The sequence below is a fragment of the Macrotis lagotis genome, chromosome X (assembly GCF_037893015.1).
Source record: "Macrotis lagotis isolate mMagLag1 chromosome X, bilby.v1.9.chrom.fasta, whole genome shotgun sequence".
NCBI classification, from domain to species: domain Eukaryota; kingdom Metazoa; phylum Chordata; class Mammalia; order Peramelemorphia; family Peramelidae; genus Macrotis; species Macrotis lagotis.
Window position 1 is genome coordinate 673,123,957 of NC_133666.1, and position 16,326 is coordinate 673,140,282.

The 16,326-nt window shown below is 42.1% G+C and overlaps 1 protein-coding gene across 15 annotated transcripts in view; it reads right to left on the reverse strand.

Annotated features, from left to right (window-relative positions):
• HECTD4 (HECT domain E3 ubiquitin protein ligase 4) overlaps positions 1-14,676 on the reverse strand; it is a 192,534-nt gene extending 177,858 nt beyond the window's left edge. For 7 of the 15 annotated variants that reach the window (XM_074205766.1, XM_074205772.1, XM_074205765.1 and 4 more), the window contains exon 1: positions 1-11,983. This exon is cut by the window's left edge. Coding sequence is in view for 5 of the 15 variants with exons in the window: in XM_074205763.1 (XP_074061864.1) it covers positions 14,494-14,676 (183 nt within the window). In the remaining 10 variants the exon portion in view is untranslated. Of the gene's footprint in view, positions 11,984-12,016; positions 13,583-14,493 lie in introns of those variants that run through there. The other 8 variants (XM_074205763.1, XM_074205762.1, XM_074205761.1 and 5 more) reach the window with 4 other exon arrangements.
• Between the last annotated feature and the right edge of the window lie 1,650 nt (positions 14,677-16,326).

Here is a 16,326-nt window from a genome sequence, read left to right on the forward strand (position 1 = left end):
AAGAATGGGGGGAAAAATTGTAAAACTGAAAATAAATAAAATCGTTCTTTAAAAAAAAAGAATGCCATTGACCTCAATGAGAAAGAGGAAAATTCACTAGCTAAACTGCAAAAATAAAAAATAAATAAAAGCCTTTGTATAATTGATGGATGGAATAAAATTTTTCCAATTTAGTAAACTTGGTTAACAATGCATTTTTTCTTTGGGTTATGTTTAACTTTGTGAGGAAACTTTTCATAAATTACAAATAAAATTACTGTATCACTAAATATTAAGCTAAGATTTTTAAAAAATAAAGTATATTCAACTAAAAATTAAGGCTATTGCAATATTCTAGGTAAATGGTAATGGGGACTTATGCTGTCTAACAGCAGGGCTGTTGCAAAGAAATTTAGTGTAACTATAATGTTATAGAAATAAGGGTTATTAGGAGACAGTATGACCTAAGGAACACTAAGGAGCTTGCATTTGGTTCTGCTTAGTATAAGGCATACTAGTTCACCTCAACTTTCCTTCCTGCCCCATCCCTTGGCCTTTGCTGAATGCACCCTAGTTTCTAAAATGAGGACAATTGATTGTATGTGAACCTTCTTGATCTGGGTGGGTACACATTTTAAAATTCCCTGCAGAGCTCCAGCAGGTACATCCAATTACCACCTTGAGGCTAACTGAAAAGAACAGAGAAATGCATGTATTATAACTTCTTACATGACTAGATAGTGTGAATTTAATTACCCTTATCAAACTGAAAAGCTAAAAACTATCAATTTGTCTGGCTCCAAAGTCTGTCATTCTTTGATTTATGACAACTGCACTTAAATAACTCCAGTGTATTTGACTTTGCATTCTTAAATGGAAGAGTCTTACTTTTTCTTTTCTAAAAACATTTCCTCAATATTCAAATCTTAAGAAGTTTGACCTTATCAAATTTAACCAGGAATAAAAATTATTCTGTTCATTTAAATAAAACTATTACACCCACACAAGTAAACTGAGACCTTTATTCTTATTTAGTGTCCAAAATATACTCACTGTAATAAACAGGTTCAGGACTGAAGGCAGGACTAGGAGGGAATATGCAGGGGCAAAATGAAAAACTATTACACAAATACACAATTTTTGTTTTTGCAAGGCAATGGGGCTAAGTGCTAGGTATTAAGTGTCTGAAGCCAAATTTGAATTCACCTCCTGACTCTAGGGCCAGTGATCTATCCACTGCGCCAACTACCTGTCACTACACATATTTTTCAGGGCAAAAAAATCCTGTTTCCTGAGGCTCAAAGTCTCTTTGAAGACAGCTGCACACATGGGGCACAATATGCACTGTCTTGATATCAATACCAAGAGTTTCATTTCCAATATTCAAGGTAGTTATACTTTTTAAAAAAAGGTGATTTAGAGAGAAAAAACAGACCAACTTTTTGATATTTTTTTTTAAAGAAATTTCTCCCAGTCCCAGAGACAGGAGGATCTGAATTCAAATTCGGCCTCAGACACATAATAATTACTTAGCTGTGTGACTTTGGGTAAGTCACTTAACCCTGTTACTTTTCAAAAAAAATAAAATACAATAAAAAGAAATCTCTGGATGAAAAGAAACTCAAACAAATATGATCAAGCTTATCACCTTGTCCCAAGATGTCTAAATTTTAAGAAGTCTATTTAAATTCATTATAGCCTTTAAAATTGATGGTCAACCCTTCTGAATAAGAACTAGAGATGTGTGAAGCAATTTTAAGTTCTTCCAACTCATCCAAGGTATAACACAGGCATATCAACAGAAACTCTTAGCAAAGCCAAAATGTCTCTCCTCCTCTACATGACTCATTTCAGCCTTAACAAACCTACAGTGTTAAGGTCACTTGGTCTAAACTTTTAATATGAGGGCTGTAATTGTGATTGCCACTCCATCTCAACAGCAAACATTTCATTTCACCAAAAATTACCATTTAATATTTCATCTCCATTTATACTGTTGTCTGATATCTGTCCCTTACCCATGGTATTGGTTTTGAAACCCCATAATATCAATGGAGCTAAATATTCCAAATATCAACCTTAAAGTTACTGCTTACAAAGTTCAAATGCTGCCAGGATTGTGGAACCAGAATCTATCTGGTTCCCTGGAGGTAACTGGAATGTTACTTTCCTTCTGTCCTACAAGCTTATTCAGGGCCCAAACAATGACCCCTTGGGCTTGGGCTGGGACCTTGAGTAGGCCAATCAATGAGAGTCAAAATGATTTGGGTTTAAGGCACTGTCCTTAAGAAAGAAATCTAGCTCTAAGAAGCAATAGTTTCATTTTGGGTTAGACTGATTTTTTTTTTGGACTGGGTAAAAGAAGCTATTCTTTGCCTCATTTCTCATCTAGAGTTAATCACTGAATGGCTGTTGCCTCAGTCAAACTGAAACCTAGAGAAAGACCTTAGCTTGAAAAGGCCAAGGTCAGCAGAACCAGAAAAACACTGTACACCCTAACAGCAACATGGAGGTGATGATCAACCTTGATGGACTCACTCATTCTATCAGTGCAACAATCAAGGACAATTTGGGGCTGTCTGCAATGGAGAATACCATCTGTATCCAGATAAAGAACTATGGAGTTTGAACAAAGTCCAAGGACTATTCCCTTTAATTTAGAAAAAAGAAAACTGATATCTTATTGTCTGATCGTGTTATCTCTTATACTTTATGTTTCTACCTTAAAGATATGATTTCTCTCTCATCACATTCAATTTGGATCCATGTATACCATGGAAACCAATGTAAAGACTGACAAATTGCCTTCTGGGGGGGATGGGGGGAGGGAAGTAAGATTGGGGGAAAATTGTAAAACTCAAAATAAAAGGCCAAGGTCTCCCACTGCATCCAGGGTCATCTGCACATCTGTACCTTGCCTGATCTGTATCTTGCCACTGGGCCCATATGGCTCCCAAGGATAAAGTGAGGCTGATTACTTTGCACAAATTCAATTCATTTACGTGTCATGGTATCCCTTTCCCGATGTCATGGTCCTCTTTGAGAACAAGGCACAAAACAACAATAACCAGCTTACTACACTTACCACCAAATGTAAGCTCATGCTGTACCAACCTTAATAATCACTGTGATTATCAGAAAACCACTTCAAAATGGATGAAAATGATCAGTTATCTTAGCATGTAAATCTTCTGGGAATTACCTCATATCCATTATTATCAATAACAGCTGTACACAACAATCTAAATCAAGTTCATGTGAAACAACTAGACTAAATCAAATAAAATACCAATGGTGGTATCATAAAATCAAAGGTAAAATCATGGTATCACATGACAAAGACCAAAAAAAGAACTATCTTTTGAAAATGAAAGCAAATTTCATTTCTATCCAAAGGACAGATTTCCATATTAAAACCCCTCCCAAGAACAGATGTTACTGCTAGAGGCTACCTGTATAAATTGCTTGTGCATTAATATTAAACATAGAAATTAAGGAATTATTTCCAGAATTTCAGCTGACCTACTTATAGATTTATAGGTACACAAACTGTGGGCACTACAAGGGACTTCTAGTCCAATCATCCAATTACTGCAATCTAGTTTTCTTCTAATTAGAATTCATCCTTTTTCCCACCATCTCCACTAAATACCATCTCCTTTCCATCACCCCTACGCTCCCTCCCCTACACAGAGAACTAGAAGGAGCTAGCATCCTCCTTGTTCCCATCCTTTTTTTAAACCCTCCCTGTGCCACTTTCACACTCATAACTCTCCTCAGGGCTCTCCACTCCAATCCCTCTCTCCTTCTGTCCTTGGTTACTATAATATTCATGAAGATGACCCTTGGAGAACTTTAGTCCAATTCATCAACCTCAAAGCCCATGACCTCTGTCTCCATTGTACCTCAGTCATCCACAGGGGTGGTCACATCCTGCCAAGTGATTAGAGAGAATAATGAGCTTTCACAAGCAAAGGAATTAAGAATCAATTATTCAAAAGCATGGCATCTTTTGAAAATGACAACAACGCTTACTAAGTGTCAGATATTGTGCTAAGCACTAAGGATACAAGACCAAAAGTGAAACAAGCCACCTCCCTCAAGGAGTCTGCATTTGACAGAAGAAACAAAATGAACATGTACAAGTTTTTACAAAATACATTTAAAGCAAATACACAGTGTCACCTTGGAGAAGGCACTTAAAAGTCGGGGGACCATTGCCTCTCCCCTGTAGAATTCTAAGGGGCCCAAGGAAGAGAAGCCAGGGTAAAGGCAAATGGAGATTAAACCAGAAGTCCAGGAGGCTAAATGTGTGTGTATGCATGTGCACGCATGCACGTAACACACACACACACACACACACACACACATGCAAAACCTTCCCTGAGCTATTTTGTCACAAGCCCATTCCCTTCTCTATCTTTTGCAACCTGGTTTCTATATCCCTTCTGCTCTTAACACTCCTATCTCTTAAAATAAAAATACAAGAGATGCTAAAGAAGTAGAATGAACAGGACTTGAGACCTGCCAAGTTAGTAATGAGAAGTAATGGAGAGTGGAGAAATAAAGATAACTCTTAGACTGCAAAGTCAAGGGACTTGAAGAATGGTGGTAACTTTGACAGAAATAGAATAGCGAAGAAGGGCAGTTCTAGTGGAAAAGGTAATGAGTTCTGTTTTGAACCTGTCAAGCCTGAGTTGCCCATGAAACTTCCAAGAACAGTGTAAGCAGAAAAAGACAAGGTACTGGAAATCAGGAAAAAGATGAGGGGTGCTCATGTAGATGTAGAAAAACCATTCGAAAAAAAGTCACATATCACAAATTTGATCTAGCGAATATTTTCTTAACTGCTTACTATATTTAATAACAAAGACAACATTAGACTTAGCTCCATCACCCATCAGGTGAATCTGGCCAAATTCATTCTCTAAGCCTTACTTTCCTTGTATGTAAAACAGGGAAAATATTTTGATTACTTACTTTACAAAGTTGTTGAATAGCCGAGAGCTATTATTGCCACCTATGAAGTATTACATGTGCTAGGTCCTGGGAAGGATACAAAGATGAGTAAAACTGAAACCTCTCCTTTTCCTAAAGTCAGCCCTTATGAACAGTGGTTGAAAGGAATTTATTTCAAGAATAAATTCAAAAAATGAATTTATTCTTGAATTCTCGTTGACTTTAGAAGCTAACTGAAGGAAAAAAGACACATATACCTTATGCCTGAAGATGTCCGTTTTCTCCAAGTCATCCTTCACACAACAGCTACCAAAGTGATAGTCGGTCTACTGTCTTTCTCTAGCTCAAAAAGCTCCAATGACTTCCTATTGCCTCTAGGAAGCAAAATAAACTATTCCCCTGCACATGTAAAGCCCTTCACAACCTGGCTCCAAGATCTTCCCAGACTTAAATACATATCATCTATGAACTCTATAATTCACACTGGCTTCCTTGTGAGTTCTCACACAGAACACTCCATCTCCCTTGCCTGAAATATACTCCTTTCTCATCTCTACCTCTTAAAATAACTCAGAGTCACCCTCCACTTGAGGTCTTCTGTAATCTCCCACAAATTATTTTTGTATTTGGCATATATGCATTGTTTACTTACATGTACATGTTTCCCTGATAGAATATAAGTTTCTTAAAGACAGGGACTATTTCACTTTTGTCTCTTTGTTTCCAGTGGTCTCTAGTTCTAATTCTAGAACGAAGAAGGGCTCTCATAGGTGCCTTACAGCATGTTACTGACCCCCCCCCCATTTCTTTTTCCTTTCTAGACCAAGTCAGTAAATACTTCAGACATAAATATTACAAATATAAAAACAGGAAAGGAGATTCAAGAAATAATGCAGTCAGGGGGCAGCCAGGTGACACAGAGGATAGAGTACCAGCCCTGGAATCGGGAGGATCTGATTCAAATCTGGCCTCAGATACTTAATAATTATCTAATTGTGTGACCCCATTGCCTTGTAAAAATAAAATAAAATAAAAACAAATAATGCTGTCAACTTATTTGCCAGTGTTTTGAAGAAAGTCTCAACCACAGACTCTCCTCTGATGTTCATCATTGTTTTTCAAACAAGATCAATGCAACATGCTACACTGTATTTTTTGAAAGATAAAGGCAGGGGGCGGCTAGGTGGCACAGTGGATAAAGCACAGGCCCTGGAGTCAGAAGTATCTGGGTTCAAATCTGGTCTCAGACACTTAATGATTGCTTAGCTGTGTGGCCTTGGGCAAGCCACTTAACCTCATTGCCTTGCAAAAACCTAAAAAAAAAAAAAAAAAAAAAAGATAAAGGCAGAATATTAAAGTTTTCCAAATTGGCAAAAGTTACCTGTGCACTGCTAAAATGTGTTCATTTGAAACTGGTATCGCAATTTAAAAGGCACAAAGTTCATAATTGTAGCTTTGCCATAAATTTAAAGAAGACCCATTAAATACACAAAGAAGCTGATTGATAGGGATGTCAAACTACAATTTTGCTATTGCATTAATAATTATTTGCACTTAAAGAACCCTTTAACAGAAGGATCTAAAGAAGTGGGAGCACCTGTATCAGAGTGCTTTCTTGTTGGGGGGGGCAAGGAAAAAAATTGCAAAATTCAAAACCTTGCAAAAAAAATGATTGATAGAAACTACCATTGTATGTAATTGGAAAACAAATAAAATTGTTATATAATTTAAAAAAAAAGCATGAGCACTATCTACCCTGTTGTCATCCATTCGCCTATTGCATACTGTGTTATGACCTAGTAAAGCAGCCAACTGCTAGTTTGAAGGAGCACCGAAGGATTCCAAATATGTTCACAGGAAGAACAATTCATAGATCCCAAACTCACCATAAAATAGCTCTCTATACCAGTTATTCTAAAAACATACATGATGAGAAAGGAAAAGGTCAGGAACTAAACACAGTGAAAATATTTTTCAACCATATAATGAAAGAAAAAAAGAAAAAAGGGAAAAAAGAAAATGTAAAACCTGAAAATATCAATAAAAAACAAACAACAATGCTTGAAAATTTCTACAGTCATCATTGTCCTTAAGTTTTCCAAAGTAAAATCAAATAGCATCCCAACTATTGAAATATTTAAAGATGGCTTTCCCCTAAAATACAATTACCTTTAAAATAAACAGCTTCCAGAAAAGCACAAATAAAGCCTGCTCAAATTTAATAATATTTTCTTGATTCCTAAAGATAATTTTGCTTATTTTATGTGCATATGTAAGATAGGAGATATTACCCAGATTTTAGCTTGGAGCATCTACATTTCCACTTCAGTGCACAAGGGTGCAATATGGAAGCCAAACATGATCTCCTCACTGTGACTGCACAGCTCTGACTTTGGCCTCTGGCATAATCCCCATGCCATCATGGAGCAACAAGCCATGGCTCTCCCCTAGCTTTTTATGGAGTTGCATAGTAATTAATGTATTACTGACCACAAGAATAAAAGCCTGGGCCTCTGGGGGAAAGGGTCCTCTGAGGCAAAGTGACAAGGTCCCTCTCTATAGTCTGTCTAGTAGAACCACCAGGACAATGTGCAACTTCGAGAGTCATACAAAGGCTCTCTGCTCATGTGCATTTTCAGGTTCCCAACTGGTTCCATTTGGACTCTTTGGGATAAAAAGGAACATGACAGCTTTAAACAAAGAATTTTGTAAATTACGCAATCTGAATCTTGGGTTTTCAATAACCTAAGGATAGCTCCAGTTATCTTGTTTTCCCCAAACTCTCAAAATACAGATGGAAGTAACATTCATTAAATATGCCATACAGTACTGGGGAGGAGAGCGTTTTGGAGATGGAAAAGGAGGAAATGAGAAGTCAGAAGAAATGTGTAACAAAATGAAATAGGAATAAGGTGAAAACTCCCAAATGCCTGGAAACAACTGGTCTCAGTATAAATTGTGCTAAGATATAATATAAAGTTATTCACATAGACTTTCTTCATTATGAAACAATTTTATATATAAACTTTACTTTAAAATAAGTAACCAAACAACCTACACAAAGGATCTTATAACCAATCTTGTATAACAGGCAGAGTCATGGGAAGGATAAGTGAAAAAAAGGTATGGAAGGGACACATCCAGGTGTTACAAAAATGCAAAGATTAAAAATAAAAATTACTGCTCTTTCATAATTATCTTCATATATATGTATACACACACACACACACACACACACACACACACACACACGCATGCCACTCCTGGTTTGTAAGATACTTTATAATCTACCAGGTAACATTGGGCAACAGTATAAAGCCAAGAAAACAGATACGAATCAAGACTGCTATTCAGCAAGGGCTCTTGTCAGACAACTGGAAGAAAGCTGAGATGATGACAATCCTTACCACTTCTCTGTCTATTGTCTTGCATGGCCAGTCATATTGTAAATGAATGCTACTGAGAAGGTAAAGAACATGAGAGAGATGAGGAAAAATCTACCCCTTCTTAAAAAACAATTCAAGTCTCAAGACCAGCTGTTAACAGGTACAGATCGTCTTTACCTAGGAAAAAAGATGACACCTTCAGAAGAATGGTGCAATTTCTTGTGGCACTGATAAGGTGCACTTTCTGAGGGTTAGTGCATTTAGTTCATGTAAGCTTTTAGGTAAATTAGGGGCGGCTAGGTGGCAGTGGATAAAGCACCGGCCTTAGAGTCAGGAGTACCTGGGTTCAAATCCGGTCTCAGACACTTAATAATGACCTAGCTGTGTGGCCTTGGGAAAGCCACTTAACCCCATTTGCCTTGCAAAAACCTAAAAAAAAAAAAAAAAAAAAAAGAGTTTAACATTGAATATTTCCATTAACTGAGCCCCAATAACCCTCTTCTATAAGCCCTAAGACCTTACAGGACACTTTTGTTTTGGAATCTTCTCATAGCATAGATATCCAACCATTTAGTTCTTCCAGGCTACACTGCCCAACAAAATCTTTTCAGGGGCCACATATATAATTTAATATTAATTTATGACTACAATGAAACCCATATTACTAAAGAGGATAATAATAAATGTGACTCTGGCCACATGAAAGGGCTTTGAGGGCCTCATACATCCAGCAAGCTAGAGCAGCTGGTGGGCACACCTGCTCTAAAGCATTTATTAAGAAATGTAAATTAGCATTATTAGTGTTTATCTCTTAAATTCTAGACAGTAAAGACCCTAAGGGCACAGAATATCTCTTCCCTAACTTTATATCTCTCCTAGCACTCCTCTGAACACAAGAAATAGGAGTTTAATAAATATTTGACGAAGTAGAGTACTTATGGGCATAGATACCCTCCCCTTTTACTGTCCATCCCAGTTAAGGTCTACGTTAATTCATCTCCTATGTTTTCTTTTTTTAATTAAAAACAATGAATAATGAGAAATGTAAGTTTAAATGCTTTTTTAAAAATCAATCTAAGGGGGCGGTTAGGTGGCGCAGTGGATAAAGCACCAGCACTGGAGTCAGGAGTACCTGGGTTCAAATTCGACACTTAATAATTAACTAGCTGTGTGGCCTTGGGCAAGCCACTTAACCCCATTTGCCTTGCAAAAAACCTAAAAATAAAAATCAATCTAAACCATAAAGTCGCAGCTCTGTCCTTAATCTAATTATATGTTCTGTCAAGTCAACAATTATATTTCTAATAAAGAATAAATAAGACAATACACAAAAGTATTTTTAAAGATTCTTTTGACTAAGACCAACAGATTATAAATTTAGCCACAAAAGAGGTCTCTTTGATCAAAGAATTCAACTTTCACATTTTACAAATAAGAAAATCGAGGCAAAAGAAACAGTAAATAATTTGCCCAAAGCAACACCAGTGGAGAAACGATGAGCCTAAAATTGAAAGTAGGTCCTCTGACTCCAAATCTAGGGTCTATCCAGTACAATATACTTCAAAGTCACATCTTGCACTTTTAAGAAAAATAATCACTTTCATTTCATTCAATTTTAATTTACCTTAAAACTTACAAAAAAGACTTTCCCCTTCAGGTATTCCTTTTCTGAGAAGAGCTTGGCTCTTCTCAATAAAAAAAAAAAATCTTATTTTAGAAGGCCAGAGAATGTCTCAATAAAATTTCCATTTAACACAATTCCAGATAAAAACTATTCTTCCATTTGGAATTTACTGGAAAAAAACATTTTCTGTTTACACAAATAATGACCTAGCTTAATTTGACCAACTCATTTTAACTTAATGTTTTTTTCAAATGTCACTGTAGATTTATTTGTCTAAATGTCATCAATGTGATATTTACCAATTGGTGAGGCAGAGGAGAGAGAAGCCTCAGGTGGAGGAAATCCACATTCCAGGTCTGATTCTGCCATTTACTACCCATGTAATCTTGAATAAATTCCTATCTAGCCTCAGTTCTTTTTCTGTAAAATAAGAGATTTGGACCAGATGATCTCTAAGAGCTCCTTTCAATTCGAATTCTCTTAAGAGAGTATGATAACGAAAGGTCTTTTCAGGGACAAAGATAAGGACAAACATTAAGGCCTTTGAGTCAATTTAGCAAAATGTATCCAAAATTCTCAATTAAAAGTCTTCATAAATATAAAATAGCCCATAATGAAGGACTTTGAAATTGAAAATACCCTCACAGCAGAAGTCTTCTTGGATGTGAAACTATATTAAGGAATTTTTGTAAAAGGAAAAATGAATATGAAACTTATCTTTCTCAAATAACACAAGACAAAAATGTTACTAGAAATGGGTGTAAATATATCCTTTTTTTCTTTATTACATCTGCACTCAAGCTATTTAAAAAAACAATTACAAATGTGAATATTAAATATGCTTTGTCAAATATTTTTACTCTAGTCATCACAAACACATTCTTAGCAATTCATTTCTGATGCTATATGGCCTATCCAACAAGGGGGAGGGGGGGATGAAGCTTCTTCTTCATCCTTGAGGAAGACCACGATACCAAGGAGTGATGTTGACACGACAGGGACATGAATTGGATTTGGTGAGGGGCTGTGCTAAGACACCAGTCTCTCTCCTCCAGAGCCATCTGGGTCCAGTGACCAGATATGGATCAGGACAACTGGAGATGGCCCTGGATATGAGGCAATCAGGATAAAGTGACTTGCCCAGAGTCATACTGCTTGTTGGTATCAAGTGTCTGAGGCTTGATTTGCACTCCCTTCCTTCTGACTCTAAAGTCAGTACTCTTATCCACTCTTACCCACCATCTAGCTGCCCCTTATGAGGGGTGTGGAGAATGAAAATACATTTTTCATCACTACCAGTCATAATAAATGTTTACTCACAATGTACATATGGCTTTCTGGGAAGTTAAATCAAGGGATAAGAAGAAAATCACACTGTTTTTGTTCCCTCAGAGCCACAAAAGTTCTTTGCCTCATTAATTCAGTATTCAGTAGAAATACCCTATCCAAATTTTCTTTCCCTGGTTTGGTTTTGTTTTGTTTTATTAAGGTCAACCAATCTCTCAAGACTCAAAATTATCACTCACCCATATCCCATCATAGTAAACAAACCAAAAGTAACAAACCACAGCAAACAAACCAAAAGCATCTCACTATCACAGCAAAACACCGCTAAGTTTCCATGCAGAACTTTGTCTTTAGAGAATAAACTAAAATGAAATGTTATGAAACAGAAACTTCTTCCAGGTTAAGAACTCAACCAATTTGTGCTTGCTTTTCTTTTTAGGGGACAATCTGTAAAATGTGAAATCTAAGAGCTTACAAAAGGAATGCTGAGGAGAGCAATTCCTGAAGGAAATATCCTGTGTCTGGTCCTGAAATGCTCTCATATCTATGTCTGAGATGAGATTAGGTAACTACAGTTTCCAAAATCATACAGTATGGTTTTTAAATCCATTTCTAAATGTTCCTTGCACTGAAAGTCAAACCATAAAACTCAAAGGATTCCTTCCTTTCCTTTTATTGCTAGAAGACAAGACATCCCTTCCTTGTTCTAGCCAGAGTCCTTATTGTGAGAATAAAAATTTCATCCTAATTAACCAAAGCTACCAACAAACCAAAATGTCACCTTTCAAATGAAGGGGAAAAAACTGGGAAAGCAGAGTCAGCAAGAGGAATCTGATGTGCTGGCCACAAAAGTATTTCTATCTCTGAAATGGCAAAAAAGAAATCATGGGTTGACTTTTATTTTTTAAAGAAGGTTGATAGAAGCAGGGGGAAAGTTCATACAAAATACATTCAAGTTTCCATAATACTGTCAAGACTGCAGAAGCTAATGCACCTGCCATAGTTCCTAAGTGGTCAGATTCTGAAAACATCCCAGTTTACAACCTGAGCTCATAAAAAGGTTCTGTATTCTAAGATGCCTGTGCCCTAACACCACATCCCAGATGGAAGAACCATAAACCAGTCTCAGTCTCTCTTCACACCAGTCAGCTCCCATTACTGAGATCCCATGTCATTTTCAAAACCCATCATCCAGAAAGGAGAGGTTACACTGTTTCACCCAGGCCACAGGCAGAGAGAAGGAGGCAAGTAGCAAGATAACAGAAATTTTATGGAAATTAGTGTGTCAGAATCTTGAAGTCATCCTCCTCCTCTTTCTTTTTCTCCAGCTAATAAAAAATCTGGGGCTGGGGCAAGGGAGGAAAATGGCCTTCAAAGGACAGAATTAAAGGAAAAACAAAACACCTCACACAGAATTTGGGGGGAGGGGGGAGGTAGAGCTGGAGAGAAATAGGGATGGAAGAATGAGGATAAGGATGTGAGGTTAAGAGTAGTGACGGGGTACAGATAAAGGCAGGGAGAGTCCAGTATATGGGGGAGGAAGGGGGTGGTTAGCAAAACATGGGAGAGATGGAGGGAGTAATGAAAGGAAGGGGGAAAGGGCTGGGGAAGGAAGATAGGAAAGGGGGTGAGGAAATGGAGATAAGGGTGTAAAGGTAGGAGTGGGGGAGTAGGGAGAAAGGTGGAAAGCAGATATGAAGGAGGAGAAATAGGAATGGGAGGAGAAATGGAAGAGACTAGAGATAAAGGTGGTGGAGTAGGTATAAAGATAAGGGTAATAGGGATGAAGGAGAGCCAAGAATAAAGGTGGAGGATTACAGGGATGGAGAAAAGTAGGGATAAAGGTGGGGAGAGGAGGGAGGGATGGGAATAGGAAAATTAAGGATAAAGGTGAGGGACAGCACGGGGTAGAGGGGAGTAGGGATGAGGTGCTGGGATGGAGGGAGGGGGCACAGGGAAGAAGGGCATTGATGGAGGAAAGAGATGAGGGTGGGGGGAGTAGGGATGGAGGATGGAGGGATATAAGGGAAGCAGGAATGGGGATGAGGATAAAGGTGGGGAGAACAGGGATGGAGGAAGTAGATCTAAGGGAGCAAGGGGAAAGAGATATAATGGAGTAGTAGGAATAAGGGGGAGCAGGGAAGGGGGACACGGATGGAAGGTGGGAATAAATAAAGGTGTGGGGAGCAGACTTGGAGGAAGGAGGTATAAGGGGGAGCAGGGATGAGGGCATGGGTGAAGAGAGTGAGGATAAAGGTAGGGAGAGTAGAGATGGAGGAAGCAGGGATCAAGGTTGGGGAGCAGGGATGAAGGAAGTAGGGATAAAGGAGAGCAGGGATGCCACAGATGGAGGGAGTGGGGAGAAAGGTGGGGGAAAGGAGGGATGAGGAAGTAGGGATGGAGGAAGAAAGGATAAAGGTTGGGGGGAGCAGGGATGGGGGAGCAGGGAGGGGGGCAGGGATGGAGGGGAACAGGGATGGGGGCAGGGATGGTGGGGGCAGGGAGGGGGGCAGGGATGGGGGTAGGGATGGGGGAGCAGGGATGGGAGAGCAGGGAGGGGAGCAGGGATGGGGGAGCAGGGATGGGAGAGCAGGGAGAGGGCAGGGATGGAGGGGAACAGGGATGGGGGCAGGGATGGTGGGGGCAGGGAGGGGGCAGGGAGGGGGGCAGGGATGGGGCAGGGAGGGGGCAGGGGTGGCAGGGGCAGGGATGGGGGGAGCAGGGGTGGCAGGGAGCAGGGGTGGGGGCAGGGATGGGGGCAGGGGTGGGGGGAGCAGGGGTGGCAGGGATAGGGGCAGGGATGGGGGCAGGGATAGGGGCAGGGAGGGAGCAGGGGTGGCGGGGGCAGGGATGGGGGCAGGGGTAGGGGGAGCAGGGGTGGCGGGGGCAGGGAGGGGGCAGGGATGGGGGCAGGGGTGGGGGGAGCAGGGGTGGCGGGGATAGGGGCAGGGAGGGGGCAGGGATGGGGGCAGGGGTGGGGGGCAGGGGTGGCGGGGGCGGGGGCAGGGAGGGGGCAGGGGCAGGGATGGGGGCAGGGAGGGGGCAGGGGCAGGGAGGGGGGCAGGGGTGGGGGGAGCAGGGGTGGCAGGGGCAGGGATGGGGGCAGGGAGGGGGCAGGGGGGGCGGGGGCGGGGGCACGGCTCGGGGCACGGCTCGGGCCCGGGCGCAGGGGGCGCGGGGCTGACCCCGGGGGCCCAGGAGAACAATGCCGCGGGGCCCGGCCCCCTCCCCAGGCCCGCCGGGCGGGGCCGCGCTCACCTCCAGGTCCGTGTCGGCCGCTTCGGCCGCGCCGAGGATCTCGCTGGGCAGCTCGGCCAGGTCGGTGACGCGGATGAGGCCGTCGTGCAGGAAGATGGTCTCCTCCTTCACCGAGAGCCACTGCGCCGAGTCCGCGGCCGCCGCCGCCGCCGCCGCCGCCGCCGCCGCCGCCGAGGAGCCCATGGCCGAGGCCCGGAGCCGCCCGCCGCGGCGCTAGCGCCCCATGGCCGCCCCCCGCCGGGGGCCCGCGCCCGCGCCGCCGCCCCAGGCGGCCCTAGGCAGCCCGCGGAGCCGCCGCGACTCCCGCCCGCCCCGGAGGCCCCGCCGCCGCGCCCGCGCCCGCTCCCGCCGCCGCCCCGAGCAGCCCGATCCGCCTCCGCCGCGCCTCAGCCAACTGTCAGTGAGGCGCCATGTTGGGGGCGGGGCTCCCGGCATGCCCCGCGGGCCGGACAATACAGGCCCCGCCCCCGGCCGGGAGTCGGGCCCGACGCGCCTCCCCCCCCCCCCCCCCGCCCCCGGGTCGGCCCCGCCTCCCGGCCCGGGGCGCCTGCCCTGACCCCCAGCTGCAAGCGAGGGACGAGCCCCCGCGGCCCAGGCGGCAAGCACGGGTTAACCGCCGGCTGTGTGCACAGAGCCGCCCCGGCTCCAGGGGGGCGCCGCTGCCTCCAGCCAGGGAGGAGAGGGATGCACACGCGTGCACCTGTGGCTATGTGCGATGTGTGCGTGTCACTTGTCTGTGTGGATGGCGTGTGTCTAGGATGCCCCGTATGGCTTCTATGAAGGCAACATCTGGTGCGTGTGCTATATGAGTGCGATGCCCATATGTCATGTCATGTGTATTCTGTGTGAGCGCTATATGCTGTATCATGTGTGTGATATATGAGGGCAGTGTGACGTATCATGTGTGTGCTGTGTGAGTGCTATATGTCACATCATGTTGTTCTGTAGGAGTGCTATACGTCATAGCATGTGCATTCTAGGTGAGTGCTGCATGCTATATCACTTGCATTCTATGAGAATGCTATGTCATATCATGCATAGTCTATGTGAGTGCTGTATGTCCTATCATGCATAGTCTATGTGAGTGCTGTATGTCATATCATGCATAGTCTATATGAGTGCTGTATGCCATATCATGTGCATTCTAGGTGAGTGCTGTATGCCATGTCACTTGCATTCTACGAGAATGCTATGTCATATCATGCAGTCTATGTGAGTGTTGTATGCCATATCATGCATAGTCTGTGTGAGTGCTGCGTGCCATATCACTTGCATTCTATGAGAATGCTATGTCATATCATGCATAGTCTATGTGAGTGCTGTATGTCATGTCATACATAGTCTATGTGAGTGCTGTATGTCATAGCATGCATAGTCTATATGAGTGCTATATGCCATATCATGTGCTTTCTAGTTGAGTGCTGTATGCCATATCATGTGCATTCTATGAGAATGCTATGTCATATCATGCATAGTCTATGTGAGTGCTGTATGTCCTATCATGCATAGTCTATATGAGTGCTGTATGTCATATCATGCATAGTCTATATGAGTGCTGTATGCCATATCATGTGCATTCTAGGTGAGTGCTGTATGCCATGTCACTTGCATTCTATGAGAATGCTATGTCATATCATGCAGTCTATGTGCGTGTTGTATGCCATATCATGCATAGTCTGTGTGAGTGCTGCATGCCATATCACTTGCATTCTATGAGAATGCTATGTCATATCATGCATAGTCTATGTGAGTGCTGTATGTCATATCATGCATAGTCTATATGAGTGCTGTATGCCATATCATGTGCATTCTAGGTGAGTGCTGTATGCCATG